At 43.3% G+C, this 15,142-nt stretch overlaps 2 protein-coding genes across 2 annotated transcripts in view; one reads left to right on the plus strand and one right to left on the minus strand.

The window, feature by feature from the left end:
• LOC120562999 overlaps positions 1 to 15,142 on the plus strand; it is a gene marked incomplete in the record, with an annotated part of 504,869 nt that overhangs the window by 71,421 nt on the left and 418,306 nt on the right.
• Positions 802 to 15,015, minus strand: nudt17 (nudix (nucleoside diphosphate linked moiety X)-type motif 17). The gene is made up of 9 exons (XM_039807041.1): positions 14,957 to 15,015; positions 11,920 to 12,042; positions 10,743 to 10,859; positions 9,221 to 9,404; positions 7,523 to 7,548; positions 6,154 to 6,246; positions 4,958 to 5,063; positions 3,767 to 3,899; positions 802 to 1,112 (listed from the first exon to the last, which is right to left on the minus strand). The coding sequence occupies exons 2-9, from the start codon at positions 11,983 to 11,985 to the stop codon at positions 947 to 949; spliced, it is 891 nt and encodes a 296-aa protein (XP_039662975.1). The 5' UTR covers positions 11,986 to 12,042; positions 14,957 to 15,015; the 3' UTR covers positions 802 to 946.

A 15,142-nucleotide genomic window follows, 5' to 3' on the forward strand; every position in this document is an offset into this window, starting at 1 on the left:
TGTGCTTAAGTACAGATTTAAGGTACTTGTACTTTCCTCGTGTTTGCATTTGCAGTAAAAATACCTGTGTCCCGATAGGTGTCAAGTTATTCTACCATCTACTAACCGAATAAAGTGTGACTCAATCTCACATCTGAAGACAATCGGTCATAATGTCTCAGACTAGAAGATTTCACTACCAAGACTTCAAACTTAGATTAATATCAAACAAGTTGGATTTTGTCTGAACGTGGAGAAACGGAGAAAGACTGACTGGGAGTTTTATGACCTCACACCAAACAATGGAGACAGGAGCGCCCCCAAGAAGAAGGCCATTCAAGTCCAGCTACATGTTCAATTTGCAATGCTGATTGGTCTGGACAACAGCCTTGTTACTATTAAACATTTAGTTAAATATCTCACGTACCCCCTGCAGTCCTCCAGAGGACCCCTAGGGGGACATGTAACCCCCTGCAGTCCTCCAGAGGACCCTTGGGGGACACTGCATTACTCCCTGCAATCCTCCAAGAGTACCCTTAGGGGACACGATTCCCTGCAGTCCTCCAGAGGGACCCCTAGGGGACATCCCACTGCAGTCCTCCAGAGTACTAACAGGGGACACGTACCCCCTGCAGTCCTCCAGAGTACCACTAGGGGGACTCGTACCCCCTGCAGTCCTCCAGAGGACCCCTAGGGGGACATGTACCCCTCTGCAGTCCTCCAGAGGACCCCTAGGGGGACACGTACCCCCCCTGCAGTCCTCCAGAGGACCCCTAGGGGGACACGTACCCCCATTTGAGAAACACTGAGCTAGAGAGTCACTTTTTTGTTAATGGTTTATTTCTTTAAAAAAATAAAGACGGGATTCAAAGAACATGAAGATAAAAGTGGCATTAATACAGAGTCATTTCTCTGATCCAGTGCTGTCCTGCAGGGTGGGGGCTGGTGGGGGTCCAGAGGTCAGAGGTCAAAGGTCAGGGGTCTCCAGGGTCTGCAGCCACACCTCCAGGGCGAACTTGGTCCCGGTGCTGACCCGCTCCACGTCCGGGCCGCTGACTGGCGCCCGGCTCACCAACGCCTCCAGAGGCAGAGAGCAGTCGCTCAGAGCCCCGTCGGGGGAGACCTGGGACACACTGCAGACACACAGCAAGGAGGGGGGGTCAAAGGTCACGGAGACACATGACACACAGCAAGAGGTCACAAACACCTGTAGACACACAGCAAGGAGGGGGGGTCAAAGGTCACGGAGACACACTGTAGACACACAGCAAGGAGGGGGGTCAAAGGTCACGGAGACACTGTAGACACACAGCAAGGAGGGGGGGTCAAAGGTCACAGAGACACACTGTAGACACACAGCAAGGAGGGGGGGTCAAAGGTCACGGAGACACACTGTAGACACACAGCAAGGAGGGGGGGTCAAAGGTCACGGAGACACACATTAGACACACAGCAAGGAGGGGGGGTCAAAGGTCACGGAGACACACTGTAGACACACAGCAAGGAGGGGGGTCAAAGGTCACGGAGACACACTGTAGACACACAGCAAGGAGTAAAGGTTGAGACACACATTAACACACAGCAAGGAGGGGGGTCAAAGGTCACGGAGACACACTGTAGACACAAGCAAGGAGGGGGGGTCAAAGGTCACAGAGACACATTGTAGACACACAGCAAGGAGGGGGGGTCAAAGGTCACGGAGACACACTGTAGACACACAGCAAGGAGGGGGGGTCAAAAGTCACGGAGACACACATTAGACACACAGCAAGGAGGGGGGTCAAAGGTCACGGAGACACACTGTAGACACACAGCAAGGAGGGGGCCGGAAACTGTTACACACAGCAAGGAGGGGGGTCAAAGTCACAGAGACACACTGTAGACACACAGCAAGGAGGGGGGGTCAAAGGTCACGGAGACACACTGTAGACACACAGCAAGGAGGGGGGGTCAAAGGTCACAGAGACACACTGCAGACACACAGCAAGGAGGGGGGGTCAAAGGTCACGGAGACACACTGTAGACACACAGCAAGGAGGGGGGGTCAAAGGTCACAGAGACACACTGCAGACACACAGCAAGGAGGGGGGGTCAAAGGTCACAGAGACACACTGCAGACACACAGCAAGGAGGGGGGGTCAAAGGTCACAGAGACACACTGCAGACACACAGCAGGGGGGTCAAAGGTCACGGAGACACACTGTGGACACACAGCAGGGGGGTCAAAGGTCACGGAGACACACTGTGGACACACAGCAAGGAGGGGGGGTCAAAGGTCACAGAGACACACAGCAAGGAGGGGGTCAAAGGTCACAGAGACACACAGCAAGGAGGGGGTCAAAGGTCACAGACACACAGCAAGGGGGGGTCAAAGGTCACGGAGACACACTGTGGACACACAGCAAGGAGGGGGGGTCAAAGGTCACAGAGACACACAGCAAGGAGGGGGTCAAAGGTCACAGACACACAGCAAGGGGGGGTCAAAGGTCACTCTAAACCTTTCCCCCCACGTTAGTTGGATCCCAAAGTCACAAAATAACATCTATATTGAAATGCTTAGATTTTTTTTTCATGTATCTTCATGACTTTTCCATGAAAAAGTCATGACTTTTCCATGAAAAAGTCATGACTTTTCCATGTATTTCCATGACTTTTCCATGACTTTTCCATGACTTTTCCATGACTTTTCCATGACTTTTCCATGTATTTCCATGACTTTTCGGCAAATTTCCATGACTATGTATTCCTGAGAATGTCGGTCGACATTCCCCAATAAGAATACCAATCAGTGTTAAAGTTTCCCCTCAGAGGTTTAACTAGAACATGAATGATAATGTGTGTGGCTCATAGTGAGATTCATCATATCTCTCCCCGAATACAACGCTGAGGTTAAGACCACGTGAAAATACATTTATTAATGACATTATTATGTGTTAAAAACAATTCCATGACTTTTCCAAAAACTTTATGGGTCTTTTAAGGTTTTCCAAAACCTTTCCAGGCCTGGAATTTGCATTTTTCAAAATTCCATAACTTTTCCAGGTTTTTTCAAAATGTGTGAAGCCTGTAAACATGCTCTCTTCAAAGCCCCCGGACCCCTCTGATATTTTAACGACGTATTCTCCGTTTGGGTCTTATGTCCCGTCTGTGATCGGGCTCCCCCCGGGCTTTAACCCTCGCGTTGTCTCCCCCGGCGACCAACAAGCAACTTTTGGTTTTTCTGGGTCAAAATGGAAAAAAAAAAGAAAAAAATCCAACATTTTGGTCGTTGTTTTCGAAACTTTTGTCACTTTTTTTCAAAGGTTTCTGTCATTATTTTTCTGCCCTTTTTAAATAATTTTTTTTAAGCCTTTCCCATGTTTTTGTCACTTTTCCTGACGTTTTTGTCACTTTATCCAACTTTTTTGTCACTTTTTCCGATGTTTTTTTCCAAACTTTTTTGTCACTTTTTCCGATGTTTTTGGCACTTTTCCCCCCAATTTCTTACGATGTTTTCGGCACTTTTTTCCAACTTTTCCCGATGTTTTTGACACTTTTTTCCCAACTTTTGTCCAACTTTTACTGATGTTTTTTGTCATTTTATTCCTACGTTTTTTCAACGTTTTATTATCAGTTTTTCTTTACATGCTATAAAATTGAATAAAGTAGTGAACTGATCCTTTATTTAACTTGTGAAGAGCGTTGTAGGGAACCATCCACGTAATTTCTGATATAGAAACATTTTGAAAATGGGTCCGACTGGACCCTAAGACAACAGGATAATAAAAACCTCCGACAGCTGGAATACCTGATGGCGCTCTGCAGGCCGTGCAGCGGGACCTCGGCGTCCTCTCCATCCACGGCGGACACGGCGGCTCTGACCAGCCGGCTGTCGGCCCACAGACAGGCGCTGACCTCGGCCGGAGACGGGCTCAGAGAGCCTGGTGGGGGCACAACATGAAGCTCTCACACTGTCACAGTCTGCAGGGGGAAAGTGACTAACATGGTTATTAATGCTTCCACAGTGGAGAGAAATACTCTGTTCAGTGTATGTGTGTGTGTGTGTTTAGTGAATGTGTGTTCAGCGCGTGTGTGTGTGTGTGTCTCTGTGTGCATGTGTGTGTGCGTGGTAACATGTGTTTCCATATATCTAGTATCATCGCTACCATTGATGTTGATGTATGTCTGTGTGTGTGTGTGTTCAGGGTATGTGTGTGTGAGTGAGTGTGTGCGTGCATGGCAACATGTGTTTCCATATATCTAGTGTCATCACTGCTGTTGATGTTGATATATATGTGTGTGTGTGTGTTGTTAGTGTATGCAGTGTATTTTGTGTGTCAGTGTGTGTGTGTGTGTGTGTGCGTGCGTGCGTGGTAAGATGTGTTTCCATATGTCTAGTATCATCACTGCTGTTGATGTTCAGTGTATGTGTGTGTGTTAAGTGTGTGTGTGTGTTCAGTGTATGTGTGTGTGTGTGTGTGTGTGTGTGTGTGTGTGTGTGTGTGTGAGTGGTAACAACTTTATTTATTAACAAATAAAGTTGGATTGGAAGAGTCCAGTGCCCGCCCGGTGGGTCTGTTCTAGCAGAATAGAAAGCTCTGAGCTGGGAGTACTGGCCTGTGGCGTGTCTCCGTAACACAACACGACATCACACCTGTTACACACGAGTCACCTGGAGCTGCAGGTGAGCAGTAACACGACATCACACCTGTTACACACGAGTCACCTGGAGCTGCAGGTGAGCAGTAACACGACATCACACCTGTTACACACGAGTCACCTGGAGCTGCAGGTGAGCAGTAACACGACATCACACCTGTTACACACGAGTCACCTGGAGCTGCAGGTGAGCAGTAACACAACACGACATCACACCTGTTACACACGAGTCACCTGGAGCTGCAGGTGAGCAGTAACACAACACGACATCACACCTGTTACACACGAGTCACCTGGAGCTGCAGGTGAGCAGTAACACAACATCACACCTGTTACACACGAGTCACCTGGAGCTGCAGGTGAGAGCGGGAGGACAGCAGCAGCATGTAGATGACGATGTGATGTCTCTGAGGGAGTCCTCTGGACAGCATGGGAGGATACACCGACTGTAACACACACACACACACACACACACACACACACACACACACACACACACACACACACACACACACACACACACACACACACACACACACACAGGTTTGATTTAAGTCAAATATAACTTTAAATCAGTCCTTCCAGAGAGTTTTTTTGTGATTGTTGCGGGCAAAAATCCTTGATTAGGCGGCACGCTTTCTTAAAAAATGTGATGAATATGCTATATATGATATTTATGCAATTTTATGCGATGAAATTGCGGGAACTTACAAAAATTGCGGTTTGATTTAAAAGAGAAATAAAGTGATTTTCCCCTCCAACACCCTGCTTTTCGATGATGTTCACGTCGCGTAATTAGGTCACTTCATAACGTTCCCATGGCAACAGGGGAAAATGGCTGCTCTTGTGTGAAGTAAACGCAACATTTTTCATCTTTCTGCTAAGATACAGTACAGAGGCCAAAAGTTTGGACACACCTTCTCATTCAGTGCGTTTCCTTTTTATTTTCATGACTATTTACATTGTAGATTCTCACTGAAGGCATCAAAACTATGAATGAACACATATGGAATTATGTACTTAACAAAAAAGTGTGAAATAACTGAAAACATGTCTTATATTTTAGATTCTTCAAAGTAGCCACCCTTTGCTTTTTTGATAACTCTGCAAACCCTTGGTGTTCTCTCAATGAGCTTCATGAGGTAGTCACCTGAAATGGTTTTTACCTTCACAGGTGTGCTTTGTCAGGGTTAATTAGTGGAAGTTTTTCCCTTATTAATAAAAAAGCAAAGGGTGGCTACTTTGAAGAATCTAAAATATAAGACATGTTTTCAGTTATTTCACACTTTTTTGTTAAGTACATAATTCCATATGTGTTCATTCATAGTTTTGATGCCTTCAGTGAGAATCTACAATGTAAATAGTCATGAAAATAAAAAGGAAACGCATTGAATGAGAAGGTGTGTCCAAACTTTTGGCCTGTACTGTATATTATGGGACTGTGTAATCACTGTCAGTTAGGGATGTAATGATGCAACAAAGACTCAGAAACTGCCCCCTGAACACTTCCCGGTCCAGTGTTCCCGTCCGTCTCACCTCCCAGAGGCCCAGGATCTTTGGAGAAACTCCCTCCGGTTCCAGTTTCAGTCCAGTTTCCTCCTGTAACTCCCTGAGGCCTGCCTCCAGCAGCTACACACACACACACACACACACACACACACACACACACACACACACACACACACACACACACACACACACACACACACACACACACACAACACACACACTGCTACACACACAATACACACACATATACAAACACACACGCACACACAAGACACAGTCTCACTCACACACACACACACACACACACACACACAACACAACACAAACACACACAAGCCTCACTCACACGCACACACACACACACACCATTAATATAAACACACATACATACACACAAACACACACACAAACTCTCACACACAAACACACACGCCATACAAAACACACACACGCAACACACACAGACACACAGTCTCACCCACACACACACACACACCACGACATCACACACACACATACATACCAACAAACACACACACACACAGCAAGTCTCACTCACACACACACACACACACACACACACAACACACACAACACAAGTCTCACTCACATCACAGACACACAACACACACACACACACACACACACACACACACACACACACACACACACACACACACAACAGACACAGTCTCACTCACCACACACACACAATATCACACACCAATACACACCACATATACATACACATACAAACACACACACAAACAGTCTCTCACACAAACACACACATACGCCAATACAAACACACACACACACACACACACACAGTCTCACCCACACACACACACACACACACACACGCACGTACGTATATACAAACACACACATACATACACATACAAACACACACGCACACACACAGACACAGTCTCACACACACACACACACACACACACACACACACACACACAGACACAAAGTCTCACTCACACACACACACACACACACACACACACACACACACACACACAGACACAAAGTCTCACTCACACGCGCACACACACACACATATACACACACGCACGTACGTATATATATACACACACATACATACACATACAAACACACACACAAACAGTCTCTCACACACAAACACACACATACGCGCACATACAAACACACACGCACACACACACAGACGCACAGTCTCACCCACACACACACACACACACACACACACACACACACACACACACACACACACACACACACACACACACACACACACACACACACACACACACACACACACACACACACACACACTTCATATTGAGTGAAGAAACTCTGGGCAGAAGTCCCATCATGTTGAGAAACTCAGAAACTGATTTACCGTCTCATCGGGCTCAAGATGGCCGCCTAAACACAAAGAAAGACATGAAACATGAGCATTAAAAACACAACAGACACACATGATAACATGATGTGTGTTAAAGGGAGGGGGGCGAGGGGCAGCAGAGGTGGAGATATCCTGAGATTTAACCATCGACTGTTTAAAATAACGGACAGAGCTTCTGGGTCTGAGAAGTGAAGCCAACGTTATCTCTTCATCTTAAACCTGGACCGTCTCACTGAGTGTTTTCACTCCGTCAGAGCTCACGGGAACATTGGGGTCGCCTAGAAATGGCTTTCTCAGCGTTCTGCCAACCGAAGCGCTAGCTAGCCCGCGGTAGCGTTAGCTGGTCACTTGAAGGGAGAGTCTGCAGATTCTATGTTCTGTCCTACATGCTGATGAATGTTGACTGTTGTTCATCAGCTGGTAAATACTCTCATAATGTTACCACACTGCACACAGCTGTACATACTGTACATATCGGTCTATATGATTCATACTGAATATCCGTATTTATTCAGTTTTTCTTATAATATATTCTATTACACTGCATATATCTAGATTATTCTTACTACTATTATAATGTTACTGCCACTACATTGCACATATCTGTACATACCGTATTTTCCGGACTATAAGTCGCACTTTTTTTCCTACTTTGGCTGGTCCTGCGACTTATAGTCAGGTGCGACTTATACATCAAAATATATATAATTTAACATGTTTTTAAATGTTAATTCATACTGAAAACATTACCGTATACAACCGCGAGAGGGCGCTCTAGGCTTGTGACAACTAGAACGGTACATTACGGTACATTGTTCATGTTACACAGCCATATTTATTTGGCTCTTATAACACTGTAATATATCTCTTGTCCTGCCTATGCACCACCTGTTTATACTTTGTTTATGACATTGCACTTTTCTGCTTTTTTGCACTTCTGGTTGGACGCAAACTGCACGTACTCTGCACAATGACAATAAAGTTGAATCTAAATCTCCCGCTGGATGACGCGCTTCAGAAGGGTTGGGACTCAGCAACTTTCCCTCTTTAGCGTTTAGCTTAGCACCGCGCCATTGCAAACATAAACAACCCTGGCTTGGCCGTCATCCAGCCTCCCAGGCTCCACCCTCCTCTGCTCCACCCTCCCCACTAGAGCTGGGCAATATATGGATATTATATCGTGATATGAGACTAGATATCGTCATAGATTTTGGATATCGAAATATCGTAATATGACATAAGTGTCTTTTCCTGGTTTTAAAGGCTGCATTACAGTAAAGTGATGTCATTTTCTGAACTTACCAGACTGTTGTAACTGTTATTAACTGTAAACTATTATTTGCCTTTACCCACATAGTCATTATATACACATTACTGGTGATTTTTTATCTAAAATCTCATTATGTAAATATTTTGTGAAAGCACAAATAATCAACCCTACAATATCGTTGCGGTATCGATATTGAGGTATTTGGTCAAAAATATCGTGATATTGGATTTGCTCCGTATCGCCCAGCCCTACTCCCCACCCACTTGAGGCCTCAAAACGGCAGCCCATAAGCCAACGTGTGACGCCACTGCTGCTACATCCATTATTTTTACAGTCTGGGTTTTTTTATCCAGAAAAACTGAATCCTACGTTTCCCACAATGCACCTGCCCCCTCTACCAGACGTCTGTGTGAGTGTCAGACCTGGAGGAACCCAGACGTTGGGAAAGATACGGAGCTCCTTCGCCCGCCGCGTCAGCAACACTCGCTCATTGGCTGTCTGCAGGATGATGGCCACGCCCACGTCCACGCCACGCTGCTGAACGTCCAATGGGATCGCAGCTGCCTCCGCGACTGACAGGTGTTTGATGGGACAGAAGGCCGGCCTCTGGAAGGTCAGAGGAAAACAGGACCGTTACAGAGACCGAGGGGTAAAAACTAAAGATAGACAGGCAAATATTAAAGATAGACAGGCAAATATTAAAGCTAGAGGGGCAAATATTAAAGATAGATGGATAAATAATAAAGATAGAGAGGTAAAATGGAAAGAAGACAGGCAAATATTACAGATAATGATATAAAATGGCAAGAAGACAGGCAAATATTAAAGATAAGGATATAAAATGGCAAGAAGACAGGCAAATATTAAAGATAAGGATATAAAATGGCAAGAAGACAGGCAAATATTAAAGATAATGATATAAAATGGCAGGAAGACGGGCACATATTAAAGATAGAGGGGCAAATATTAAAGACAGAGAGGTAGGTAAAATGGCAAGAAGATGGGCAAATATTAAAGATAGAGAGGTAGGTAAAATGGCCAGAAGATGGGCAAATATTAAAGATATAGGGGCAAATATTAAAGATAGAGAGGTAAAATGGCAAGAAGACAGGCAAATATTAAAGATAATGATATAAAATGGCAAGAAGACAGGCACATATTAAAGATAGAGGGGCAAATATTAAAGATAGATGGATAAATATTAAAGATAGAGAGATAAAATGGCAAGAAGACAGGCAAATATTAAAGATAAGGATATAAAATGGCAAGAAGACAGGCACATATTAAAGATAGGAGGGGCAAATATTAAAGATAGATGGATAAATATTAAAGATAGAGAGGTAAAATGGCAAGAAGACAGGCAAATATTAAAGATAAGGATATAAAATGGCAAGAAGATGGGGACATATTAAAGATAGAGGGGCAAATATTAAAGATAGAGAGGCAAATATTAAAGATATAGGGGCAAATATTAAAGATATAGGGGCAAATATTAAAGATAGAGAGGCAAATATTAAAGATATAGGGGCAAATATTAAAGATATAGGGGCAAATATTAAAGATATAGGGGCAAATATTAAAGATAGGGGCAAATATTAAAGATAGAGAGGCAAATATTAAAGATATAGGGGCAAATATTAAAGATAGAGAGGCAAATATTAAAGATATAGGGGCAAATATTAAAGATAGAGAGGCAAATATTAAAGATATAGGGGCAAATATTAAAGATAGATGCTTAAAATGACAAAAAGAGGGGAAATGTTGTTGTTGTGATCCAGATAGCAGTATACTGGGAGAAATGCCTAACGATGCTCTCAGCTGTTCTAACATTACTGTAATCGGCCTCTCGTGCTTTATTACACCGCCCAACGGCATGCTGGGAAGCAACACTGGAGGCACTGCAGCAGTGTAAATCTAACATTAGTTAGTCTAACGGAGTCTGACCTTCAGAGGCGTCCCTCGTCCTTTCTCTGCTCTGGAAATGAGGAACTGGTTTTTCTCCAGAGAGCAGTTCACCTCCACCTCATCTTCGCCACGCTCCCCGAAATGGCCCGTTATACTCTGACATCACAGCCGGGAGAAACACAGCTGTTAGCTGTCCTCGGGTCCAAATAAAAGATCAGCTCAGTACTTTCATCGAATTTGGGCGTTTTATTCAATTTTATAGCATTTGGAGAGAGAAAGAAATGATCAAAGAACGTTCAAAAGAGTGACAAAAAACGTAGGAAATAGCTTCAAAAACGTGAACGTCAACAAAAAAAAAACTAAAAACGTCAACAACAAAAAAAGGCGCAGGAAACGTGACAAAAACATCGGTAAGAAGTGACAAAAAAACTTTGGGGAACAGCGACAGAAGTGTCCAAAAAGACGACCACAACGTTGAGAAAAATAAAAATAAAAAAAAGAACATTTTGACCCAGAAAAATAAAAACTTGCTTGTTGGTTGATGGGAAGACAGCACGAGGGTTAAAGGAACAGTCCAACATTTAAACTCTCTGTGTGTGTGTGTGTCTCTGTGTGTGTGTGTGTCTCTCTCTCTGTGTGTGTGTGTGTGTGTCTCTGTGTGTGTGTGTGTGTGTCTCTCGCCTCTCTCTGTGTGTGTGTGTGTGTGGGTGTGTGTCTCGCTCTGTGTGTGTGTGTGTGTTTGGGTGTCTCTCTCTCTCTTTGTGTGTGTGTGTGTGTGTGTGTCTGTGTGTCTCTCTCTCTGTGTGTGTGTCTGTGTGTCTTCTCTCTCTCTCTCTGTGTGTGTGTCTGTGTGTCTCTCTCTCTCTCTCTCTGTGTGTGTGTGTCTCTTTGTGTGTGTGTGTATGTGTTGTGTGTGTTTGTGTGTTCCTCTCTCTCTCTGTGTGTGTCTCTCTCTCTCTCTGTGTGTGTGTGTGTCTGTGTGTGTGTGTGTGTGTCTTCCGTTCTCTCTCTCGTGTGTGTGTGTGTGTCTCTGTTTTGTGTGTGTGTGTGTGTGTGTGTGTGTGTGTGTGTGTGTGTGTGTGTATGTGTCTGTGTGTGTGTGTGTGTCTCTGTGTGTGTGTGTCTGTCTCTCTCTCTGTCTGTCTCTCTTTCTCCTATCCCAGAATGCATCTGTGGTGTAGCCAGACCCTTTCCTCCACAGCGGTGTGACACTGACCTGGACAAACTGAGCTCGCTGTGGAGCTGCTCGGTCCTTACAAACATGAACCAGGATCCTCCTCATTTTATCCCTGTTACCATGCCGACAGGAACAACCTGGTTACTACTGCTGCTTCTTCTGCTGGAAATTAGAGAGAACGCAGCTTTAAAAAAAAACAATCACTTGATTTCTAAATATGTTTACACACAGTAGTGGTGCACGCTATAATATCGGCCGATACGGTCATTTTTTTAACACATCGGTATCGGTTCGATGTCAAATTATATATAATTTGAAATTTTTTCTTCTGAAAATCTGATGACAGTCATATTTTGCACACAGGTAAAGGTGCCCAATATGAGTCATTTCGGAAAATAAATCACAAAGGTATAAAAAAAAATAAATAGCGTTTTGGAAAATTGTTCTTTATTTGATTATCATAAAAATTAGGGGTGGGAATCACCAGAGGCCTCACGATACGATATCATCACGATACTTATGTCACGACACGATATTATTGCGATTTTAAACATATTGCAATATTCTGCAATATATTGCAATGTATTTACCTTTTTTCCAACTTCAAATTCTTCCCAACTTCAAATGATGTCCCCAAAGGACAATTTTGTCAACATCTGTTTTATCTAAAAAGATACATTTCTCTGTTTGTTCATCTCCCTTCAATTTTATTGCAGCAAAATGGGGATTGTCAAGCAGACAGACTGACCAACACATAAAACATAAAAGATCCATACTTGGCGTCTGTGTATCGATACAGTATTGCCACGGAAAATATTGCGATACTACGCTGTATCGATTTTTTTCCCCACCCCTAATAAAAATGTGTTTTCTACACAGAGATATCGGTATCGGCCATAACAGCAATATTAATATCGGTTATCGGTATCGGCCAAAATTTTCACATCGGTGCATCAGTAACATACAGTGATGTTTATCTGGATTAGGGCTGCACACTGTTGTTCGGACAGACCTGCAATCCTAAAGGAAACACTGACTACACTTTAAAATGTAACTGTCATTCTGTTTTTAAGGCGGACTTTAATATCAATTTGATGTTGAATTTGAACACAAGGTAGGTAGGCTGCAACCACTACTTCCTGGTCTGTGGAAAGAGAACCGGATTGGTTATAATCTAGGGCACAGAGCGCCCCCGCAGACGGGAATCCACGTTTGGCGGACCATGACTTTTTGGTAGGACGCCCGTCCTTTGTCCAAATATTTTTACAGTCTGTGGAGCAAGAGGATCAAAGTTCAAGGCGCAATGTTATGAAGCAGTAGTCCCAACTGTATCCATACTGCAAGCAACAGTACGCACTGAAGTAACAATAACAAGTATGAGATTGTGTGTGTGTGTGTGTGTGTTTTGTGTGTGTGTGTGTGTGTGTGTGTGTTAGCTGAGTCATGTTGAGGTCAGCTGGGTGGGTCTGACTGTGAAACTGTACCTCGGCTTCAAACACACAACACAGGACTACTGATCAATCTAACCCAAATGTCACAGTGGGAATGTAACTAAGTACTTTTACTACAGTACCTGTACTTCAGTCCAGATGTTGAGGTACTTGCACTTTACTTGAGTCTTTTTCTTTTCATGCCACTTTCTACTTCTACTTCGACTTTTTACTCCGCTACATTCATCTGTTACATCTTTAGTTACTAGTTACTTTAGTTACTCCGCTACATTCATCTGTTCCAGCTTTAGTTACTAGTTACTTTAGTTACTCCGCTACATTCATCTGTTCCAGCTTTAGTTACTAGTTACTTTAGTTACTCCGCTACATTCATCTGTTCCAGCTTTAGTTACTAGTTACTTTAGTTACTAGTTACTTTAGTTACTCCGCTACATTCATCTGTTCCAGCTTTAGTTACTAGTTACTTTAGTTAACTCCGCTACATTCATCTGTTCCAGCTTTAGTTACTAGTTACTTTAGTTACTCCGCACATTCATCTGTTCCAGCTTTAGTTACTAGTTACTTTAGTTAATTCGCTACATTCATCTGTTCCAGCTTTAGTTACTAGTTACTTTAGTTAATCCGCTACATTCATCTGTTACAGCTTTAGTTACTAGTTACTTTAGTTACTCCGCTACATTCATCTGTTCCAGCTTTAGTTACTAGTTACTTTAGTTACTCCGCTACATTCATCTGTTCCAGCTTTAGTTACTAGTTACTTTAGTAACTCCCGCTTACATTCATCTGTTCCAGCTTTAGTTACTAGTTACTTTAGTTAATTCTACATTCATCTGTTCCAGCTTTAGTTACTAGTTACTTTAGTTACCCTCGCTACATTCATCTGTTCCAGCTTTAGTTACTAGTTACTTTAGTTACTCCGCTACATTCATCTGTTCCAGCTTTAGTTACTAGTTACTTTAGTAACTCCGCTACATTCATCTGTTCCAGCTTTAGTTACTAGTTACTTTAGTTACTCCGCTACATTCATCTGTTCCAGCTTTAGTTACTAGTTACTTTAGTTACTCCGCTACATTCATCTGTTCCAGCTTTAGTTACTAGTTACTTTAGTTACTAGTTACTTTACACATTAAGATTCTTGCACACTAAACATGTAGTTTATAAAATCGGATGTACACAGACAGACAGACAGACAGACACACAGACAGACACACACACACACACACACACACACACACACACACACACACACACACACACACACGTTTAGAAAGCGAGAGATTTCATGTTATTTTTTTTCTAATGCTATAATAATTTTGGGGGTAATTTGGTTGAAAGAAACCCACATTTCTGATATAGACACGTTCTCAAACGGGTCAGATTAGACCCGAGGACAACAGGAGGGGAGGGTTAACTGAGTAAACAGACAACATGTTGGACTGTCAACAAACATTAACGGCTAACTTTAGCTAACATTAGACGCCCTAAAAAGCCTCACTCCGCGGGAATAAAACCTTCTGAACACATATAGTTTCTACTTTAACTTCTGCAGACTGTAATGTCCGCGTTTCTATTTAAATAGTACAAATAAACACAGTATAAACACAGCAGAAAGAGTAGAAACCTACTGACGAAGGGAGGTACCAGCTAAAGTCCTTCAGCCATTTTAAACCGAATCAACATCCGGTTACAGACTTCAAAATAAGAGCCTGCAGGAACATTCGGTGAGTAAAGTACTCCGATCATTTTCTTCAGTAAATAAAAAGCAATAATACTACAGTGTAGGAATGCTCAATACAAGTAAACGTCCTGCA

This window comes from Perca fluviatilis, chromosome 7, assembly GCF_010015445.1.
Source record: "Perca fluviatilis chromosome 7, GENO_Pfluv_1.0, whole genome shotgun sequence".
NCBI lineage: Eukaryota > Metazoa > Chordata > Actinopteri > Perciformes > Percidae > Perca > Perca fluviatilis.

Excerpts from the sequence above, each read along its gene's own strand:
- nudt17 (XM_039807041.1), bottom strand. The coding sequence starts at position 11,985 with ATGAGGAGGATCCTGGTTCATGTTTGTAAGGACCGAGCAGCTCCACAG. Across the intron at positions 9,405-10,742 it reads GACGAGGGACGCCTCTGAAG|AGGCCGGCCTTCTGTCCCAT; the intron begins GTCAGACTCCGT and ends CTGACCTTCCAG. Across the intron at positions 6,247-7,522 it reads ATCTTGAGCCCGATGAGACG|CTGCTGGAGGCAGGCCTCAG; the intron begins GTAAATCAGTTT and ends GTGTGTGTGTAG.